At 43.1% G+C, this 20,775-nt stretch overlaps 1 protein-coding gene, 1 long non-coding RNA gene and 1 pseudogene across 7 annotated transcripts in view; 2 read left to right on the top strand and 1 right to left on the bottom strand.

The window, feature by feature from the left end:
- Positions 1-20,775, top strand: part of LOC139233844 (epsilon-sarcoglycan-like) — an 85,791-nt gene that overhangs the window by 60,945 nt on the left and 4,071 nt on the right. For 3 of the 6 annotated variants that reach the window (XM_070864435.1, XM_070864438.1, XM_070864439.1), the window contains exons 8-12: positions 6,155-6,181; positions 11,760-11,948; positions 15,726-15,800; positions 16,212-16,238; positions 16,632-16,666. In XM_070864435.1, coding sequence (XP_070720536.1) covers positions 6,155-6,181; positions 11,760-11,948; positions 15,726-15,800; positions 16,212-16,238; positions 16,632-16,666 — 353 coding nt within the window. The remainder of the gene's footprint in view (positions 1-6,154; positions 6,182-11,759; positions 11,949-15,725; positions 15,801-16,211; positions 16,239-16,631; positions 16,667-20,775) is intronic. The other 3 variants (XM_070864437.1, XM_070864436.1, XM_070864440.1) reach the window with 3 other exon arrangements.
- Positions 656-10,332, bottom strand: LOC139233847 (uncharacterized). The gene is made up of 3 exons (XR_011588227.1): positions 10,202-10,332; positions 6,016-6,132; positions 656-4,169 (listed from the first exon to the last, which is right to left on the bottom strand). It is a non-coding gene; the product is annotated as an uncharacterized lncRNA (long non-coding RNA).
- Positions 1,892-2,092, top strand: LOC139234201 (U2 spliceosomal RNA; annotated as a pseudogene).

Below are 20,775 nucleotides of genomic sequence, written 5' to 3'. Positions count from 1 at the left end.
TTAAAGGGTATTCACTATAATAATGTAGGGAAATGCAGCAGCTGATTTACGCACAGCATTGTCCCACAAATAGCAATGAGATAGATGACTAACGAGGTACAATGTCAACTTGCTACCCGGGCAATTTCTATAATGGGAGGTAGATCTGCACCAGTAAAACTACTGTTACGGATTAACCTCCCATGATAGAAACTGCCGATCTTCATTTCCATTGGTTTCTATAGTGGAAAGCCGCTTCACAGTTTCACTCCAGGTTGGCAAGCTGAAAATCTACATCAATCTGTTTAGTGATGTTGACTAAAGAACTGTTGGCCAGGTCACTGGGAAAACTCCCTTGCTCTTCTTTGAATAGTGCCATTGGATCTTTTACCTGAGATGGCAGAAGAGATTTCAATTTAACATCTCATCTGAAAGACAGCACCGATCATCATTGAATTGAATTCATGGGCACTGAAGTCTTTTAACATTGCGAGTGCTGCTTTGGCAGAAGTTTAATGTAGTGCAGAAGTTAATTGCCATTTTTAAAATCTCAATAAGCCTCTCCACATGTGGTAATGTATGCTGACAAATAGAACATATTTATGTTGCTGCAGTTCATAGGAGACAATGGCAGCCATGTTTTCTTCAGTTATAATTGTTTATTCTCTTAAAGCAATCTAAGCAATATCAAGAAGCTTTATTTGGCAACATCTGCAGTGTTGGCATCACCCAAAGGAAGGTCATTTGCATCAAACATGGTAGCTAAGAGTTAATAAAGCTTCCAACCATCACCAAGAACCATAGAATTGTCAACAAAGAATTAATAACCTGAAAAGGAATACAATAAAAAAGCTGGATTACAATACCCAATGGTCAAAAAGGCATGACATGGTGCTATGCTATCAGAGAAAAGTCTAACATGGCTTTATGACAAGACTGCCAAGATCCTTGAAATTCATCCAGAGAGCAGAATATCTATCGTGGAGCCCTTGATGGCAGGTAAATTGAAATTACAGTTGCTTCTTCCGCATCTATTAAAATAGGTGGGAAAGTGCTGCACATCAATTGAACTTTATCAGACTACAAAAACTCTGTAAAATCTTTAATTTACAATGAACACGTCCTTTATACAATAGTTCATAGCTTCTCTATATTTAGAATTTTAAGTCTCTTCCAAAATGTTATCTTCTGCTGTCTGTCTTCAGTTTTGCAGCATGTTTGCTTATACTTGCCTTTTTTTGTCTCCACAGATTAGCCATTGTCTTCTTCAGGATTTACTCTGCTCATGATATAGCCTGCTACCACTTCATAGGCTACTGATAGACTGAGAGCAAGGAATCCACTGGCAAGGATCGTTTCCAGCCAATGAAATGGATTGACCCAAGAAGGGGAATCCACATCTGCTGTCAGGCACCATGGAGGCATGGGATCTGCCGCAGGGCCTGTCTTGGGGGTACCTCAATCGTTTGGAAGGTTCAGCGCTGACAGATGAAAAGATGCATCAGTTACAACAAGCAGACGATGAAGAGGAAAGTGCACAAGTCATGTACAATATCCCTACCACTGCATTATCTGGGAATACGCAGATAGTGTGCCTGGTATTTAGGCCGGGGGATGTTTGTACAGCAGTTGAGTTCTCTGGTCAACCTGCTGTTTAGCATAATGATGCAAAACCAACAATTGCTATTCAGAGTATAGCTATTCAGACCGCTTTATAGATATCCGAAGGCTTCTCCAATGGGCATTCAAGTTTAGCACCTGCTTCATGTGGCTCAGGTGATTCTCCATCTCCAATTCAATTCCTTCACCCCAGATACCAACCTGTGGAGCATCCTTCAACACAAGGCAAGATCTTCAAAAGCCTGACAGTGTTTCTCAAACCCAAAAAACAGAAAGCATTTAAGCTTTTTTAGTATATTCTCGGCCTTTTGGCTAAGATCATGCGTAACTGACCTGACAGGGGAGTAACCATGACCAGAAAGTGGTTCTCCCTGGATCAGGAAGGTGGTTTTCCTATGCTTTTTGGAAATAGGAGGTGGGTGGGGGGCCTGCCCCGTCCACCTCCATGGCACGAACCTGGTATTGCAGTACTTCCAGGAACGGTGCAGCTTTGGCTCTAGGCCTTTTGGCTAAGAGCAAAATCATTGGCGCAGAGTGATCTTTGATGGGTGCAAGATGACCTTTGGCGTTTATGATCTGACAAGTTGATCTGACAAAGAAATGGAAAGATTGGCACCGAATAAAACATTTAAAAAAATATATATACACTCGGTCCACTGAAATAGGGAATGAACAATTAGATTAGTCGTGTAAATCCTTCTTTACAGAATATTTGCACAGAAATATGAGACATGATTTTTAAATTTTAAATCCCTCGCCTTGATAGCAAGCTGGACATCAGTGGTGTCCCTTGCAATTCAGCACTGTTATAGTGATGGGAATTATATATTAAATGACCTTTCCTTGCATTACCATCTGCTTTGAATACACCTGCTATATTTGAATGGATAATATTCAATGGTTGTCATTGTTTCCAGTGGAAAATCACAGAAGTAGTGGCAACCAATGGGGAGCCAATAGAATGGCTCCCTTGCAGAATCTCTGCTCCAGATTGACCTAATATTGGGAGGATTTGAGTGGAAGAAAGATCCTATAAAATTATAACAGATATTGTCCAAGCATATATTTAATTGTGTTTCTACTCTGTTTCTAAGTACTTCCCAGCCCAATGCTATATTTGCTAAATCTGAGGGCTACTGGATGACGAAGGTCCACTATTTCTGTGTACAAACTACTTGGGAGACCCTACACCAGTCCAATGACTGGCCAGGGATTTTGCTGGCCCTCCTTGTAAGGTTTTGGAGCTGCACAAACCATACATTCACTCAGTACTCATGGTTACGCAGGAAAATGACTGACAGGGTTACCAATCAAAATATCCTGTATGTGAGAACTGCCCTTAAACCAGAGGACAGGGGCTCAGATAATGCTTGGGATTTTCATTAGCAGGTAGTTTGTAGCTAGACAGGCGTTCTTATTTGCTTCTTAAGGCTATATACTCTTTTCCCCAAAGAAACAAAGCCTGTCTTAACAGCTTCTCCCTGCCATCAAATGCATCCAGAGCAGCCAAATACAAGCACATCAGTTTGCACATGCAGTAGCTACGCTTTAGAATTATGAATGCAATGTGCAACATGTCAGCATACATCTGGGACATCCCTGTTCCACAGTTCTAGACAGTTGGCCTATATTGATGGACACCTGGTTCAAGCACTCCTGCACAGCACCTAGGGCTAGAAATTTGGTTTGCGGGTTCGTGAGACGCTAATGTTGGGCGGCCGTTAATTTTAGCGGCGGAAATGTTTTAGTGACGGGAACAGCAAAATTCAGTTTTTGTGCCCTGAGAGTGGAGTGGAGCGCTAAGGGAAGCGTTCCACACTTCTCTTAGAGCACTAAGCCGGGTGAGCAACTGAATATCTCGTGCTAAAGAGCCGGCTTCATAGCGACCCAAAAGAGGCCTTTCTGCAAAAAAAAATCGGAACAAAAAACACAAAAACATTCCCTATACATTACTCACCCCAAATAAAGTTAAATCGCAAAAAAGAAAATATCAATCACACTTACCTCATGCAGTCATTCCTTCCCATTGTGTCCCGGGACAGTTCTGCACACCAGCTTTCTCTGGTGGTGTCACTATGGGGCGCTACGGGTGCAGCACAAACCGTGTCAATAGCGGGGGCGCGACACTCCCGGAGGAGACACCTCAGCGTTGCCGGTACCAGCACACTGAATTTGCCAAGCGGTGCGAATGTCGGCACTGGCAGCTGCAAACCCTTTAACGCCCCTGTAGCACCCTTGCCAACCAAATTTCTCCCCCCTAGACATTCATTTAAACTATGCTTCATGAAGCGAGTGTCGAACTACATAAATTGTAATTGGGTGACATTGCTGCTCCTGCATTGATTCAGCATCAACAATGACATTTCTATCTCTAGGCAACACAGGAGCCTGGCCCTGTATCCATGCTCAACATACTGCTATGTTGCCATCACTGGCTGAAGTGAATTCTTGTTGAAAATGTAAGTGCTTATGCTTCAAGGACTCTGGGAGGTGGTCTGAGAGAGTGAAAGTATGGATGACTGTGGAAGTACTCGCTTAGTCACTCCTGGTCACCAGGGCACTGCCTTCATCTGTGGAGAGCACAAGGAAAAACATAGGCTGTGTGTAAAATACTTGTTGATAGCAATACAATTGCTTTTTGAAAGCTGAGTGAACACACTGTCCTCTTAAATAATACCATTGCTACGCAAATGTCAGAAGTGAGCAGGCACTAAGGCTACATGCAGGGGAGAGGAGAAGGGACACCCTTTTTCTCCCAGGGAACAGGAAGCCCTTCGGGCATTACCCAGGAGGTAGTGGGATGCGATTGCTGAGTATGTCAATGCCAGGAGCATTGCACCAAGAACATGGCTACAATGCAAGAAAAAAAACCCAATGATTTAATCAGAGTTGTTAAGGTAAGGAGATTGTTAAAATACTTCAGCATCGCAGCTGCACAACTCACAGCCTCATTAATTACAACACTTAAAACACTCTCCTGCACTATCCTGCAATCACTGCACCGCACCTCACTGAACCTCCTTCTCCTCATGCTCACGCTCACCACTATTACAACCTTCACTCGCCCACACACAGACTGTCAGCTATTCCACCATAACAGCCATTTTCTCCAAACACCTCACAAGACTGTCAATGACACACTTCCCCCTTCCTTGCAGAAGGTCGCACACAATATAAGGCAACAGGCTCTTTCAAGAGGAGGAAAAGCCCGTCTCCACACCCACTCTCCTCTTGAAGAGAGCTTGCTGGCCAAATGGGAAAGGGCAGAGCGGAGGCCGTGGTCACTGCTAACTCTGGAGGCGATGTCATGCAGGGTTCCTTTATACCTAATCCTCTGTCTCTTCTGGCTTCTCCCTCATCCCACACACTCTGCACAGCAAGCTGCAGATGCTTTCAAAACCTACTTCTTTCTCTCTGCTCTCCCTCACACCACAAGCTAATCCTTGTTCCTCTCTCTCATTTCAGCTGCTGCGAATGTCAACGCCCCTCAGCCATTGGAGGCAGAGGAGCGCAGTATTCCTGAAGCTGCACCGTGTGATCTGACTCTCGCAAGCACCAGCTCAGATACTGATCCCACGCAGACTTTAGAGGATAGGTTAGAGGACGTATCTGCATGTGGTGACTTGCTGGGCACAAGTGGACAGGAGCTAGGGCAGGGGAATAGGACACCACAGGTGCCAGCTCGCAAGAGGGTGAGGTTGCATATTAGTTCTGCTGTAGAGGACTCATATGCATACTTCGAGGGCTCAGGCTACCGCTCATGGACATACACCACGAAATGCTAGCTGCACTTTCCAGCCTGCCAGTGAGCTTGCACACAATGTCAACAGAGCATGGGGGGAGTCCAGCTCCAATTTGTCTTAAGGCTTTGAGCACAGCGTGGAGACCATTCTGTCCTACATGGGCATTCAAAAGGTGGCCGCTTTTTCAGTGTGCCGTAATACTCAGTGTAATTTACGGCAAAGCATATCTGGAGTGGATATCCTGCGGACCATGGGCCCAGCCCAAATTCCTGCCCCTGCAAGGTGAAAATATGAACTTAGCCCTCCCTCAACCCAGGAATTTCAGGGCTGGTAGCTGTGCGGAATGATAATAATAGGGTTAAAGGGAGAGACAAACAGGAAGTAGTAAGCGGTGCCAATGAAAGATATAAAACAAGGAGGAAAACAGTGATAATGAAACAGTTGCAGGGCACATAGACATTTCAAGATAGTACTGGTAGAAATATAAACCACATTAAATAAATCATTTGTTTCAAGCCACCACAGTAATATACTAAACGTACAACTTAAAATGTTACTTGTTGTAAAATGTTATAAAACTTAATTTGATGGGATGAATCCTTTTTTGAAGTTACATAAAGCACCTCTGACTGCATTTGGTAAATTGCTTTATATTTTCAAGCTTTAGACTTACGTGTTAATTGGTCCAAATGCTGGTGATTAGCAATGGTTTTTGCTTTTAATTTTTCACATTTACAGCTGAACCTCAGATGATTTCCTCGTCCTTTCATTCAATGTATTTTATTGACTCCTTTCATTTTGTTCATTTGCAGGGAAAAAAGAGATGCAAAGACCTTAGAGTAAGTTGTATTCCTTACTTTATCTTTTCTATTAAAACAGGCTTTGTTAATGAAAGCAGAAATAGATATTCTAAATACAGCATATTTATCAACTATCTTCATGTGTATGAAATAATGCAATGTTTATTTTTAAAGTCCTGAAAAAAGTCTATTCTTGCCTGCTATATCACTGGTAAGCAGACAACAACTGCAACTTGTATTTATATAGCACCTTTAACATAGTAAAACATCCCAAGGCGCTTTACAGGAGCATTATCAAACAAAATTTGACACCGAGCCACTTATGGAGATAATAGGGCAGATGAGAGGTAGGTTTTAAGGAGCGTCTTCAAGGAGGAAAGAGAGGTAGAGAGGTTTAGCGAGGGAATTCCGGAGCTTAGGCCTTGGTAGTAGAAAGACAGCCACCAAAGGTGGAGCGATTGAAATCAGGGATGCTCAAGAGGCCAGAATTAGAGGAGCGCAGATATTTCAGAGGGTTGTGGGGCTGGAGGAGATTACAGAGATAGGAAGGGGCGAGGCCATGGAGGGATTTGAAAACAAGGATGAGAATTTTAAAATTGAGGAGTTACTTAACCAGAAACCAATGTAGGTCAGCAAGCGTATGCGGTGATAAGTGAAGTATTTACAGGAATTCATCAGAACAGGAATAGATGAAAAAAGGAAGCACATTAAAAGGAGTACATCCATTGGAAGGAGCTGAAAAAGCCACAAAGCATCTAGGTGCTCGTTATGGAGATTGTGGCAGACATAAGTGAAGGTAAAGTTAGTGATGGATCTCAAATCCAATATTGAAGGGTTGAAGACAACTGCAATCTCTGGAATAGCAGGGTGCACGTTGCATAGCTTTGACATTTGCTGCAAGGAGCTATTATGTGCAGGCAAGGTCATCAATATCTTTAACTTTTCTGCCTCTGGCTCAATCCAGAATAGCGTTGCTGTATCAACTGATGCGCTGACACGTGTATCAAACAGGTGTCTGATGCATTAGTAAAAAGCTTGGGGGAGAAATTTGAGTGCCGGAAAGTGGAGGTGCACGTTCGTTAGCTGCAGTGAACTTAATTACAGTTCGACAGTGGAAATGGCAGGCAGAGATGGTACAGGAAACCCCCACCCCCTCCAGTTTTCAGAGGCTGCTTTGGAGGTGGTGGTGGAGGAGGCAAACAGGAGTAACGAGGAGCTCTTCCATTCAGATGGCAGAACGGTGCCCAGGCAAGTTGCTAGGCACAAGTGGGCAAAGGTGACAGAGCAGAGGAATTTCTGAAACATAGCATCCAAGACCTGGCTGCAATGCTGAAAAAGTTTAATGATCCAACCAGAACTGTTAAGATAAGACTCCAACTCATATCTATCTTAGCTCTGCATCACCTGCAGCCCCAGCACTCACGCCTGTCTTCCCCAACTTCATATCTGTAATGTATGCACCTGTGAGTATGCTCACTAGTTGGTAGAGCTGTTGAGTTGTGAGTGGCTTAGCCAATCACGTGATATTCGCAAGACTCAATAAAACCCCAGCCAGTTGGGTTCAGGGGATCCACGATGAGGCATGAGGTTATGAGTCTGGTGGATGAACTGATAATGTGTAGTGTGATTGTTAAACCGTTGCTAATTAACCAACTAGTTCTTAATAGCAATGTGTTGCTATGAATTCTTAAGCAAAGAACCCACGAAGCAAATATATTACAATGTCATTCTTCTCCAATCCCAGTAGCATACTTCACTGAACTTTCTTCTACTGCTTCTTCTACACCCTGAACCATCCATTTCTTTCCAGGCTAACATATGGATGATCTGCACCATCAGGCAATGCATTATAAACACATGACTGATGCACTGGTCAGAATGGCCAGCATTTTCATCTCCTTTCCTATTGAATAACAACAGAAACATGACATGGCTGTCCCATTTCACCATACTGCTACATTTCTTAAAAGGTAGGGTGTCATTGATGACAGCTCCAGCTCCAGCAGCACATGATGCTCCTCATGATACACTGTGAGTCACCCAGTGCTACCTCCACTAACTGTATCCGCTGGAAATTTGTAGCTGCACTGGTGCATTCAAATGTTGATGAGAGGAATGCTGGTTGCTGTGGGATGCAATATTTTTGTAGCCTATCAGCAGTAGTCTCAGGCTATACACCCAGGCCTACAAAGACAGAAAAGGACATATGTTGCAATGCTGGATCCAAGACACACTTTCAAACAGGGATTACATTATGCGTGCTGTGTTTGTATGGTCAGGTTTATGCCTTTGTAGGAATGAGGACAAGACATACACAAGTAAAATTGTATTAGCCCTGAGCGTTGCAGAAGCCCCTGGTTTCACTTTTCCCTTGTACATCAATGTAGTGGGGAAAATGCTTGAAACTATCATTAAGGAAGAAATAGCGGGACATCTAGATAGGAATAGTGCAATCAAGCAGACGCAGCATGGATTCATGAAAGGGAAATCATGTTTAACTAATTTACTGGAATTCTTTGAGGATATAACAAGCATGGTGGATAGAGGTGTACCGATGGATGTGGTGTATTTAGATTTTCAAAAGGCATTCGATAAGGTGCCACACAAAAGGTTACTGCAGAAGATAAAGGTACGTGGAGTCAGAGGAAATGTATTGGCATGGATTGAGAATTGGCTGGCTGACAGAAGGCAGAGTGTCGGGATAAATGGGTCCTTTTCGGGTTGGAAATCGGTGGTTAGTGGTGTGCCACAGGGATCAGTGCTGGGACCACAACTGTTTACAATATACATAGATGACCTGGAAGAGGGGACAGAGTGTAGTGTAACAAAATTTGCAGATGACACAAAGATTAGTGGGAAAGCGGGTTGTGTAGAGGACACAGAGAGGCTGCAAAGAGATTTAGATAGGTTAAGTGAATGGGCTAAGGTTTGGCAGATGGAATACAATGTCGGAAAGTGTGAGGTCATCCACCTTGGGAAAAAAAACAGTAAAAGGGAATATTATTTGAATGGGGAGAAATTACAACATGCTGCGGTGCAGAGGGACCTGGGGGTCCTTGTGCATGAAACTCTTTTGAGTTTACCTGCAAAACATAAAACATTAAGACCATGCCACCCGACCTGGGTGACACAGCAGACATTTTCAAGGCCCCTTTTTTTTTTTAAATTTAAATTATTTTTTGGGGGTTTTTTTTTGGGGCGCTAAAATCAAATTTTTCCTTGTGCATGAATCTCAAAAAGTTAGTTTGCAGGTGCAGCAGGTAATCAGGAAGGCAAATGGAATGTTGGCCTTCATTGTGAGAGGGATGGAGTACAAAAGCAGGGAAGTCCTTCTGCAACTGTATAGGGTATTGGTGAGGCCGCACCTGGAGTACTGCGTGCAGTTTTGGTCACCTTACTTAAGGAAGGATATGCTAGCTTTGGAGGGGGTACAGAGACGATTCACTAGGCTGATTCCGGAGATGAGGGGGTTACCTTATGATGATAGATTGAGTAGACTGGGTCTTTACTCGTTGGAGTTCAGAAGGATGAGGGGTGATCTTATAGAAACATTTAAAATAATGAAAGGGATAGACAAGATAGAGGCAGAGAGGTTGTTTCCACTGGTCGGGGAGACTGGAACTACGGGGCACAGCCTCAAAATACGGGGGTGCCAATTTAAAACCGAGTTGAGAAGGAATTTCTTCTCCCAGAGGGTTGTGAATCTGTGGAATTCTCTGCCCAAGGAAGCAGTTGAGGCTAGCTCATTGAATGTATTCAAGTCACAGATAGATAGATTTTTAACCAATAAGGGAATTAAGGGTTATGGGGAGCGGGCGGGTAAGTGGAGCTGAGTCCACGGCCAGATCAGCCATGATCTTGTTGAATGGAGGAGCAGGCTCGAGGGGCTAGATGGCCTACTCCTGTTCCTAATTCTTATGTTCTTATGCTCTTATTGGCAAAGAAGTTCAAATGGGAGTCAAGAGTTAGTAGTTTGAATCTATTTCCTTCTATTAAGTGCCATCTTGTAATGCAAGCAAAGAAGTAGTCTTGGGATGTTGCAAGTTAAGAAATACATACACAGTGGATGACGTGCCCAAACTCCATCCTGTGCGTCAGTAGATGCCCATATATAATGCAGCCAGGTTGTGTTATCCACTGTTTGCCCATATTCCGATGTGCCAAGGGTTACAACTTGAATGAATGTTCTGTTTGAGTATGAGCCTGCATGTTAAGCAATGAAAGAGCTGTAAGGGTGGCATGGGGAAACATTAAGCATGTAGCAGGATGACAGTCAATACTTTGTGATATGCAGATAGAGCTGTCTGCCTGGTAAATATCTTACCCCCACTGTTCCCAGGTCCTGTACATAGTGTTGGCATCAGCTGCCATCTCTTGCTCTGGGGAGGGTACCCTGGAATGGCAAATATCTTGTACAGCAACGAATTGCTTTGGAAATGTAGTCATTGTTGCTTTATAGGCAAATGCAACAGTCAATTTGCAAAAAGCAAGGACTGAAAAAACAATTAAATAAATTACTAGTTGATCTGTTTTTGTAGATGTTGATTGAGGGATAAATGTTGGCCATGACTTTCGAGAACTCTCCTGCTCTTCATGAATCTTTTGCATCCACCTGATCAGACAAACAAGGTTCTGGTTTAATACTTAGCCAACAGATGGCACCTATGCAGCAATCCCTCAGTACTGCACTGATGTGTCAGCATAGATTATGTGTTCAAGTCTTGGGAGTGGGGCTTGAAGCCACAACTTTCTGATTCTAAAGGCAAGAATACTACCATTAAGCCTCGGCTGTCGGGGCAGTCATAACTCTCTGTGGCGCTTAGATACCACCATTTCTTGTTCACATTCAACTTTAATTTCTTTGTCAACTTTTTACAATTTCTTAACCTCTTGCACATGCTCCATAGCATAGCTAAAATTGTTCTTTTGAGTATAATGTTTCCTCCTCATCATTTCAGCTCCTGCCACCATTTGAAATGACCACGGTTCCCTTGCTCACAGAATCGTAAGGCATTTCCACTTGGAATGTCTTTCTAATCGTTTAAGAATTATTTATAGTAAAGTTGGAAGTACACTATTTCAACATGATAATGACCCATGAAGAATGTGACTTAAAATCCCTGGATTTTATCAGTCAATTGGCTCTTAATTTATGTCTCGAGTTGCATACCTTACCACCAGTCGTTTAAATTAAATAAGCAATTAAATGCATGATACAAATAGTACATATAAAGCGTGAATAAAACCCAGAAGATTGATGTTCGAAGACTTTAAATGAGCCCTCTTATAAAGGGGAAAATTTCAATGTTCTCACTACTTTGCAGCTGGTCTTGCCAGCTTTGCCTGAACACAGCAAGCCAGCACCACATCTTAAGACTCTCTCGAACCCCCACCGCCCCCCCCCCCTCCCCCCAGCAAGATGCAACCATACTGGCACGAGTACTCACTGGATCTACGTAAATTTCCTGACCCCAGAAACTTCAGCAGGCTTAGGCCCTCAGCCCACTGGGAGAACAGGATTCCCACTCCACCAATTATGACAATTGCAGATATGCAGAGCCAAATTCAGGTACAAAATTCGATAATTACATACCTTGTACCTTTTTTTTTCTTTTAGCATTCAACTTGTCCATCACCATTCAATTCAAGATAATACCAGTGAACTTAGGAATATGGCTAAAAGCAGGGATGCCATACAGCCTCTCTCCACTCTCCCCATGTTTAATGCAAGAACTGGGGAAAGAGCACCTCCACGTCTCCCTTTCAACACCGACACTTCCCGGGTACCTCTTATATTGGACCAACAGTAAGTTCTCGTTTTGTTAAAGTGTCATACCGTGTGAGAAATAGGCAATGTATTACGAAGAATCAGTGCATGCCAATTCTCTGTTCAATATATTGTACATCCATTGTTCATTTTTGTTTAGAAAGTTTGAACTGGCTTTTCGGTTGTCTAACGCCTCAGATAGCGGCCAGAGGGGGCGTTAATAGGAGCGTAAGAGATTACCGACTGGGAGCGCAGTGTTTAACGCCCCGACTGAAAATTCATTAGAGACTCAAAGGGGGCGCAAACCAGAAGCGCCTGGCTGCTGACGATCACTGCGATCATGACGTGTTCCTGGTACAACATCCACGCTTGCGCACCAGTCGGAAAATTAGGTGCGTGCGCCTCATTTAGCGGTCACCAAGAACAACGTTTGGAAAAACAGTCAGTACAGGCTTGCAGAGTCGTTAATTGGTGGTTACTTAAAGGGATGAGGGAGCGCTTTCCTTGGAAGTCACAGTCAGTGCAAGGTTTACACACAGCACGGTGGAGAGTCTCCGAGTTTGCAGCAGCAGGCAGAAATAACGGATCAGCTTGAGAAATAGTGATTTTGAAAACTTTAATGGGCGCATTATTATGCCATGCCTTTAAGACTCGGGTTTTTACCGGGATGTGAATCAGAGTTCGGCTCATGCGCAATGACTCGGTTAAATTTTGCGCCGGCATTTTTGTTAGTGTCCCCCCAGCTCTGGTGTGCAATGGCTGATTTATCCCCCCTGTCAGCTCTTCGACCAATTTTGATGAATTTCTGGGCGGGAGGCGCAAACTTTTTCAAGGCACTAAATGTGACGCTCTGCCTCGATTAACGCCACAACAGAGGCATGACCGAATTTCTCCTCCTTATATTTTAAGCTTGCTTAATGAGGGCTGCAATTTAAATTTTTTATATAAATTTTTAAGAGGTTGAAATTAAATAAATGCTTTACAGTAGTTCCTAACCCAATCTACACTGCTAGTTGGGTCTTGCAATGAATTAACTTGCAAAGAGTTCTACAAGTATGAGTATGGTTTCCCTGGTAGCAAACTATTGTTAGGAGACAGTGGGCAGCAGCATCATCACTCTACTGACATTTAAAACATTGACAAATAAATTTGTAATGTTTCCAGGAAGTGTAACGGATTAAAAAAATTGGGTTGGCACCAGATTGGAGTTATACCGCACCAGTGTAAACTCTAATTGATGCAAGACTACCAGTGGTCTTTTAGCTCTTCCATTTTGTGCTCAGGAATCAGTTATAAAGCCATTATTGTACCGATGTGAATTGGTTTTGGGTGTGTATCAAAGCGACATTATAGCTGCATTCTATTAAAACATCCAGGCAATTTTCTAATTTAAATACTAAGGGCCCAAGTTTCGGGCCGCGCCTAGAATGGCGCAGCCCCGACCTGGATGCCCATTTTTCGCGCCACAAAGTGCGCCTAAAATTCACCGGCTCCCTGCTGGTCCTCTGGCCCTCGGCGCAGCACGAGCTGTAGGGGGCGGAGCTAGGTCCCTGCGTTGAAAACAGTGCCGGGACCTCTGCACATGCGCGCTACAGTGGACGCGCATATGCAATAGCTCCAGGCGGCCAAAACTGTGTGGGAGGGGCCTGAAGCACGCAGCCCCTAGCCCTGGCCGAATGGCCTCACTGGGGTTGCGTGCATAAGGCTCCTCCCACGCCCAGCTCCTGCTTCCTCCCGACCTGACTCGACTCCCGCTCCCACCGACTCCCGCTTCCCCCCCCGGACCGGACCCGCGCTCCTGACACCGCTCCACCCCCCCCCCCCACCCGGACCCGACCCGACTCAACCTGACCTCCCACCCCCCACCCCCGACATGAACTGACCTCCCTCCTCCTCCCCCCCGCCACCGACCCGACCCGTGCTCCTGACCGCCCCCCCCTCCCTCGGACCGGCCCCGACCCGATGCGACCCACGCTCCCGACCCTGACCCGCGCTCCCGACCCAACGCCATCTACCTGTAAATCTGGTGCTGGGGATGGGCCCGGCCCATTCAGCCTCCCCCCCCTTCTCCTTTCCCCCACCTCCTCCTCACCCCCCTTCCCGCCTCCTTCCCCCCCTCCCCCTCCTTCCCCCCTCCCTTCCCCCCTCCCTTCCCCCCCTTCCCATTCTCCTCCTACCCCCCCTTCCTTCGCTCCTTTCCCCTTCTCCTCCTTCCCCTCCCCCCCTTCCCCCTCCCTCCCCCTTCCCCCCCCTCTGTCCCTCTACCCCCCTCCTCCCCCTCCCCTCACTGTGAGAAACACAGACACTGACAGACAGAGAGTGAGAGACACACACAGACAGACAGACAGATAGAGACACTGACAGAGACACACTGTGGGGGGGGGCAGGCATCCCAGCACGCTGTTGGAGGGCTCCCGGTGCTGCAGTTGGTAAGTAAAAAATGTTTTATTTATTGATTTAAAAAAAACATTATTTCTTATTAATTTTTTTGATTGATTTATTGATGTTTTTAATCATTTATTATTGATGATGGCTCTTTATTTGTAAAACTGAAGTGTTTAATGTTTGTAAACTTCCCTTTAAACCTCCCCATTCCCTACGCCTGATTTGTAACCTACGCCTGATTTTCTAAAGTGTAGACAAGGTTTTTTCGAGCGTACAAAAATCTTCACTTACTCCATTCTAAGTTAGTTTGGAGTAAGTTTTCACTGCCGAAACTTTGAAAACAGGTGTAAGTGGCCGGACACGCCCCCTTTTGAAAAAAAAATTCTGTTCCAAAGTGAAACTGTTCTAACTGACCAGAACTGGAGCAAACTAAATGCCGAGAATTTGAATTTCTAAGATACTCCGTTCTACACCAGTTGCTCCAAAAAATCAGGAGCAACTGAGGCCGAAACTTGGGCCCTAAGATTCAATGCAAAACATTTGAAGAAAATAATTTTACTGTGCTGCATTTCATATTACAATAGTCAAAGAATTGATGCTACAGATAGAGGATTTTATTGAGCTGTAACATAACTCCAGTGACACAATTTTTAGAAGTTACATTATTCACATTACTGGCTAATTTCCAGCTTGAGCATTATATGCTAAAACTGGGAATAAAAGCATCAGTTAAACAGGATGTTGTCTCTTTAAAGCACAAATATAGAATTAAACAGCAGTCTGTTGAATGATTATATTCATTAAATTGCATGTAAGAAACCAACGACTCTTTTTTACTCTTCACTACCACATGGATATAAGGCACAAGAATGAGTTGATAACACTAAAATGCATTTAATTATGTTATTGTTTTAGTAATCAGTTATTCACCCTATTATAATGATGTTTATGCATACCATGATCTCAGATAGAAGAGCTGATTTTATGAATGTGCATATCTGCCACCTGACGAAAGTGCGTTTGTAAAATCAGCCCTGTAATGTGGTACTGAATTGACTCTAAATCACATTTATTCTGGCATCTATTGCTGTATAGCATGTCCAATTCACTGCAAAATTATGAAACAATAAATGTTCATATTTACAACAACATTTACAAATAAAATAACACAATAATGTAATATGAATAAAGTTATAAATCAAATGACAATTATAAATGTGCTTTATTGACAATGGATTTTACTATAACGTGCCATAGTAGGCTTCTAAACATAAATTACAACTTTTTTTTAAACATGAGAAAAATCAATAAAAAAGACAGTATTCACATAATTTATGATCAAAATGTAACAGAGCACAATAATAAATATTCCAACACAAATACTTGATAAAGTTTTACAAAATGCATTCACGCCAATCTTTTTCTTGGCAGGCCTAAGAATAAGCAAATCAAACACCCCCGGCACCAATTTCCTAAAGGGATCCTAATACAAGCGCAGGACCCCAGGTAACATATTTTAATAAGGCCAACATTAATTTCAGGCAGCCACAAGGGACGTCTAATAAGCACCTTAGCTAATTTGGCGGCCGCCACTTCTTGTGCGCACTTCCGCCGCAAGATAACCCACCACAAAATTGGTAAGTGAAAGACTAGCTTCGTGCTCAAAACCTTAGCAAAATGTAAAGGAAGTTCTACCCCAGATTATCCTGGAGAGTAACTACAAATATTTGGATTGAAGTCCAACTTGGAGCGGAAAATATTTTGGCCATCAATTGATTTTTTTTTGACTGTGAGAGAATTTGCATGATTTATTCTCACTAAATATGTCAAAGAGATATGTATTTGTCTGCTGCCAATTTATACTCTATATTTTAAAAATCTTTATTCACAATTAAATACATTTTGTTTTTCCATCAGGGAACCACACAGTGATCCTTATCTCAGGTAAGTTTGTCCTCAAATTTGTAAATTAACATATTTATTGAAATAATATTAACTGGGTTGATGTATTTTAATAATGTTTAGTTTATGACCTTTAAATTGTTAGGAAATCTAATTATCCAGTGTGCTTAAATATTAGTAAGTAATTTATTATTGAAGCATTTATGAATAAAATAGTATTTTCTTGATATATATATATATATATACTACTATATTATTGTACTGGGCAATTGGTATAAATACAAATCCATTCAGTGCTGGACCAGCTAACCACAATAAAATAGCAAAATAGATTGCATTGAACAGATCATTGACACCACCTACAGTTCAATGCATGATACTGCTACAGTAAAAGCTTTACCACAATGCTGCCTTTATGAATTCTGTCCTTCACAGAAACCAGCCAAAGACTCAACAGCAAAAAGCCATTGGTTAGTATTTCAGAGTTAGAAGAATTTAATAAAATGCAATTTTTAAAGTAAGTTTTAACATATAATATAAAATATTGACCAAACCTCAACTGCTTTTTGGAAAGAGGTTCTGATTTCCACAACCCTTTGCTTCCTGATATCACCCTGAACTGTCTAGCTCTAATTTTGTGGCCTCTTGTTCTGGACTGCCCCACCAGAGGAAATAGTTTCTTTCCATCTACCTTATCAAATCATTTTATCATCTTAAACACTTCAATTAGATCACCCCTTAATCTTCTATACTCAAGGGAATACAAGACTAGTTTTTGAAACCTCGCTTCATAATTTAATCCTTTTAAGCCTGGTTTAATTCTAGTAAATCTGCCCTGCACTCCCTACAAGACCAATATACCCTTCCTGAGGTGAGATGCCCAGAACTGAACACAGTATTCCAGATGGAGTTTAACCAGAGCTTTATGCAACTGCAACATAATTTCTACTCCTTTGTATCCCAGACCTCTTAAGATAAAGATCAATATTCTAACAGCCTTTTAAATTTTTTTTTGTACCTGTCCACTAGCTTTTAGTGATTTATGTACCTCTCTGCTCCTCCACAGTTCCCAGGTTCTCACTGTCATGTTTGTAACCTTCACATAACTGTAACCTTTATGTAACAATACTGTACACTGTACACACCGGAGTAATGCACACCTTGGCCACAGGGGGTGAACTTGTGGGAGACACTCCTCACCTGGGCATCCAGGTATATAAAGGGAGGTCCCACGCAGGGTCAGCACTTCTTGGTCCTGGGAATAAAGGTTCAGGTCACATAGTGACCTTGTCTGCAGTACATGCCTCGTGTGATTCTATAGTAAGGTGTAAGGACATCACACTCACTATTTAGAAAATAGTTCGATCTATCTTTCTTAAGTCCAAAGTGGATGACCTCACACTTCCCCACATTGTTGTCTATCTGCCACAGTTTTTCCCATTCACTTAATCTATTAATGTCCCTTTGCAACTTTCTGCCCCATCTATATTATTTACTGTGCCACCTAATTTAGTATTGTCAGCAAACCTGGATTTATGGCTCACTATTCCTTTGTCTACGTTATTTAAAACTATAGTGAAAAGCTGAGGCCCCAGTGCAGATACCTGGGGGATGCCAGAACAACAACTTGTATTTTATATAGCGCCTTTAACGTGTTGAAACGTCCCAAGGCACTTCACAGGAGTATTATAGAAACATAGAAAATAGGTGCAGGAGTAGGCCATTCGGCCCTTCGAGCCTGCACCACCATTCAATAAGATTATGGCTGATCATTCCCTCAGTATCCCTTTCCTACTTTCTCTCCATACCCCTTGATCCTGTTAGCCGTAAGGGCCATATCTAACTCCCTCTTGAATATATCCAATGAACCTGGCATCAACAACTCTCTGCAGCAGGGAATTCCACAGGTTAACAACTCTCTGAGTGAAGAAGTTTCTCCTCATCTCAGTCCTAAATGGCCTACCCCTTATCCTTATACTGTGTCCCCTGGTTCTGGACTTCCCCAACATCGGGAACATTCTACCCACATCTAACCTGTCCCGTCCCCTCAGAATCTTATATGTTTCTATGAGATCCCCTCTCGTCCTTCTAAACTCCAATGTATAAAGGCCCAGTTGATCCAGTCTCTCCTCATATGTCAGTCCTGCCATCCTGGGAATCAGTCTGGTGAACCTTTGCTGCACTCCCTCAATAACAAGAACGTCCTTCCTCAGATTAGGAGACCAAAACTGAACACAATATTCCAGGTGAGGCCTCACGAAGGCCCTGTACAACTGCTGTAAGACCTCCCTGCTCCTATACTCAAATCCCCTAGCTATGAAGGCCAACATACCATTTGCCTTCTTCACTGCCTGCTGTACCTGTATGCCAACTTTCAATGACTGATGAACCATGACACCCGGGTCTCGTTGCACCTCCCCTTTACCTAATCTGCCGCCATTCAGATAATATTCTGTCTTCGCGTTTTTGCCTCCAAAGTGGATAAACTCACATTTATCCACATTATACGATAAAAATTTGACACCGAGCCACATAAGTACAAATTAGCGCAGGTGACCAATAGCTTGGTCTAGGAGGTATGTTTTAAGGAGCGTTTTGAAGGTGGAAAGAGAGGTAGAGAGGCAGAGAGGTTTAGGCAGGGAGTTCCAGAGTTTGGGGCCGAGGCAACAGAAGGCACGGCCACCAATGCTTGAGTGGTTACAATCAGGGATGCTCAGGAGGCAGAATTAGAGGAGCGCAGACATCTCGGGGGGTTGTGGGGCTGGAGGAGATTACAGAGATAGGGCGGGGCGAGGCCATGGAGGGATTTGAAAATAAAGATGAGAACTAGTCACATCCTACCAATTTCAGTACATACCCATTATCCCTACTCTCTGTGTCCTACCTCCTAATCAATTCCCTAGCCATGTCAATAGATTACATCTAATTCCTTGCACCTTCATTATTGTTAACAAAGTCTTGTGTTGAAATTTATTGTACGTCTTCTGGAAGTCCATATAAATGACATTCATAGACACTCCCTTATTTACCACTTTAGTTACATCCTCAAAAAATTCAACTGGCTTCATTAGACATGACTTACCCTTTACAAATCCATGCTGGCTCTCTCTTTGTCCAAGTGCTCAGTCACTCTGTCCCCAATAACAGATTCTAATAACTTTCCCACAACAGACATTTTTGGTACTTATGTAGGTTAAAATATTGCCCCAGTTAAACATTCCAAGAATATTTCTCCTGGAGGTTGAAAAGCTTAACGATAAAGAGAATGCTACTTTTATCTGTAATTATTGACTCCATGGCTTTTCCTCAAGCCTCGCGCTCTCAAGCCCCACTGAGTAAGCCTCATTCCTCAGTGCACCTGCAGCCAACTGGTCCACTGTCTTTGACCTCTGGCTCCTTTGCTGCATCTTAAAAGTCAGTTCCAGGACTTAACAATTAAACGATTTAATGATTGGCCTTAAATTATTTTTGAACTGAGGGGTGGCAAGATACCATAAAGGGCTTTCCCAAACCATCTGTGTATTTCCACTTTACATAACAGGACTCCCCCAATGTTGTAGGAAAGCCTTTTATGAAATCCCTATCCTGCACTTCGAAAGTTTGTCCCGGTTGGAGCAAAAGATTGTCTTTTGAATTGCAGCGAGGGGCTCCCTTAAAAACTTCTCCACAAGTTCAAGAGAAGTCCTGTCACTTATACTACCAAAGCTTTTAATAACAAGATCTTCCCTAAATCGGAGGCTGGTAGGAGAATTGAAGGTTCCCACACACTCCTCCCACATCAAGCACCCATTGCTTGCCACACCTCACCTTATCCCTCTCCACTTGTCCTCTTGCTGCAAAGAGCACCCGTTGCTTCCCATCCCTCACACTCCATTCCTTCCTAGCCCTTATTCATTCCCTCATCCCACTTACCAGCCCTCACAACTCCAGCGCCCATTTATTCCTGCTCCTTGCAATTAGTCCTGCTCTTGATGTTTTTTTCCTTAGGTGCTGCTTTGCAGTTTAAAAAAAATCCTGCTCCCTGTGTTTGTGTGAAACACTCCATATTCCAAAACCTAAGGCGCCATGTCAGCTTATAAATATATATTTTTAAAAACTTTCTTGCATACCTTTGCCCTCATTGTTCTCCTCATCATGACTATAAACTTCATCCAACCAACCTCTTTCCCTTCACCACCACTACCTCTCTGCAGGCTGTTTCCTCATTTTAATTCTCACCAATCTGTCTGTCAGATATTCAACCTCACATATACATAACAAATTCCAATAAAACCTTGACCCCTGTGAAAACACCGTTGTCCACTTGAGCATCATGCTCCAACTTCCTGCCTAGATGCAGAGAGGATGTTTCCCCTCGTGGGGGAATCTAGAACTAGGGGACATAATTTCAGAATAAGGGATCGCCCAGTTAGAACTGAGATGAGGAAGAATTTCTTCTCTCAGAGGATCATAAATCTGAGGAATTGTCTGCCCCAGAGAGCTGTGGAGGCTGGGTCATTGAATATATTTAAGGTGGAGATAGACAGATTTTTGAGCAATAAGGGAGTGAAGGGGTTATGAGGAGCGGGCAGGGAAGTGG

This window comes from Pristiophorus japonicus, chromosome 21 (genome assembly GCF_044704955.1).
Source record: "Pristiophorus japonicus isolate sPriJap1 chromosome 21, sPriJap1.hap1, whole genome shotgun sequence".
Lineage (NCBI taxonomy): Eukaryota > Metazoa > Chordata > Chondrichthyes > Pristiophoridae > Pristiophorus > Pristiophorus japonicus.
Note: the sequence above shows the minus strand (reverse complement) of the source record. Positions and strands in the feature narration are given on the sequence as shown.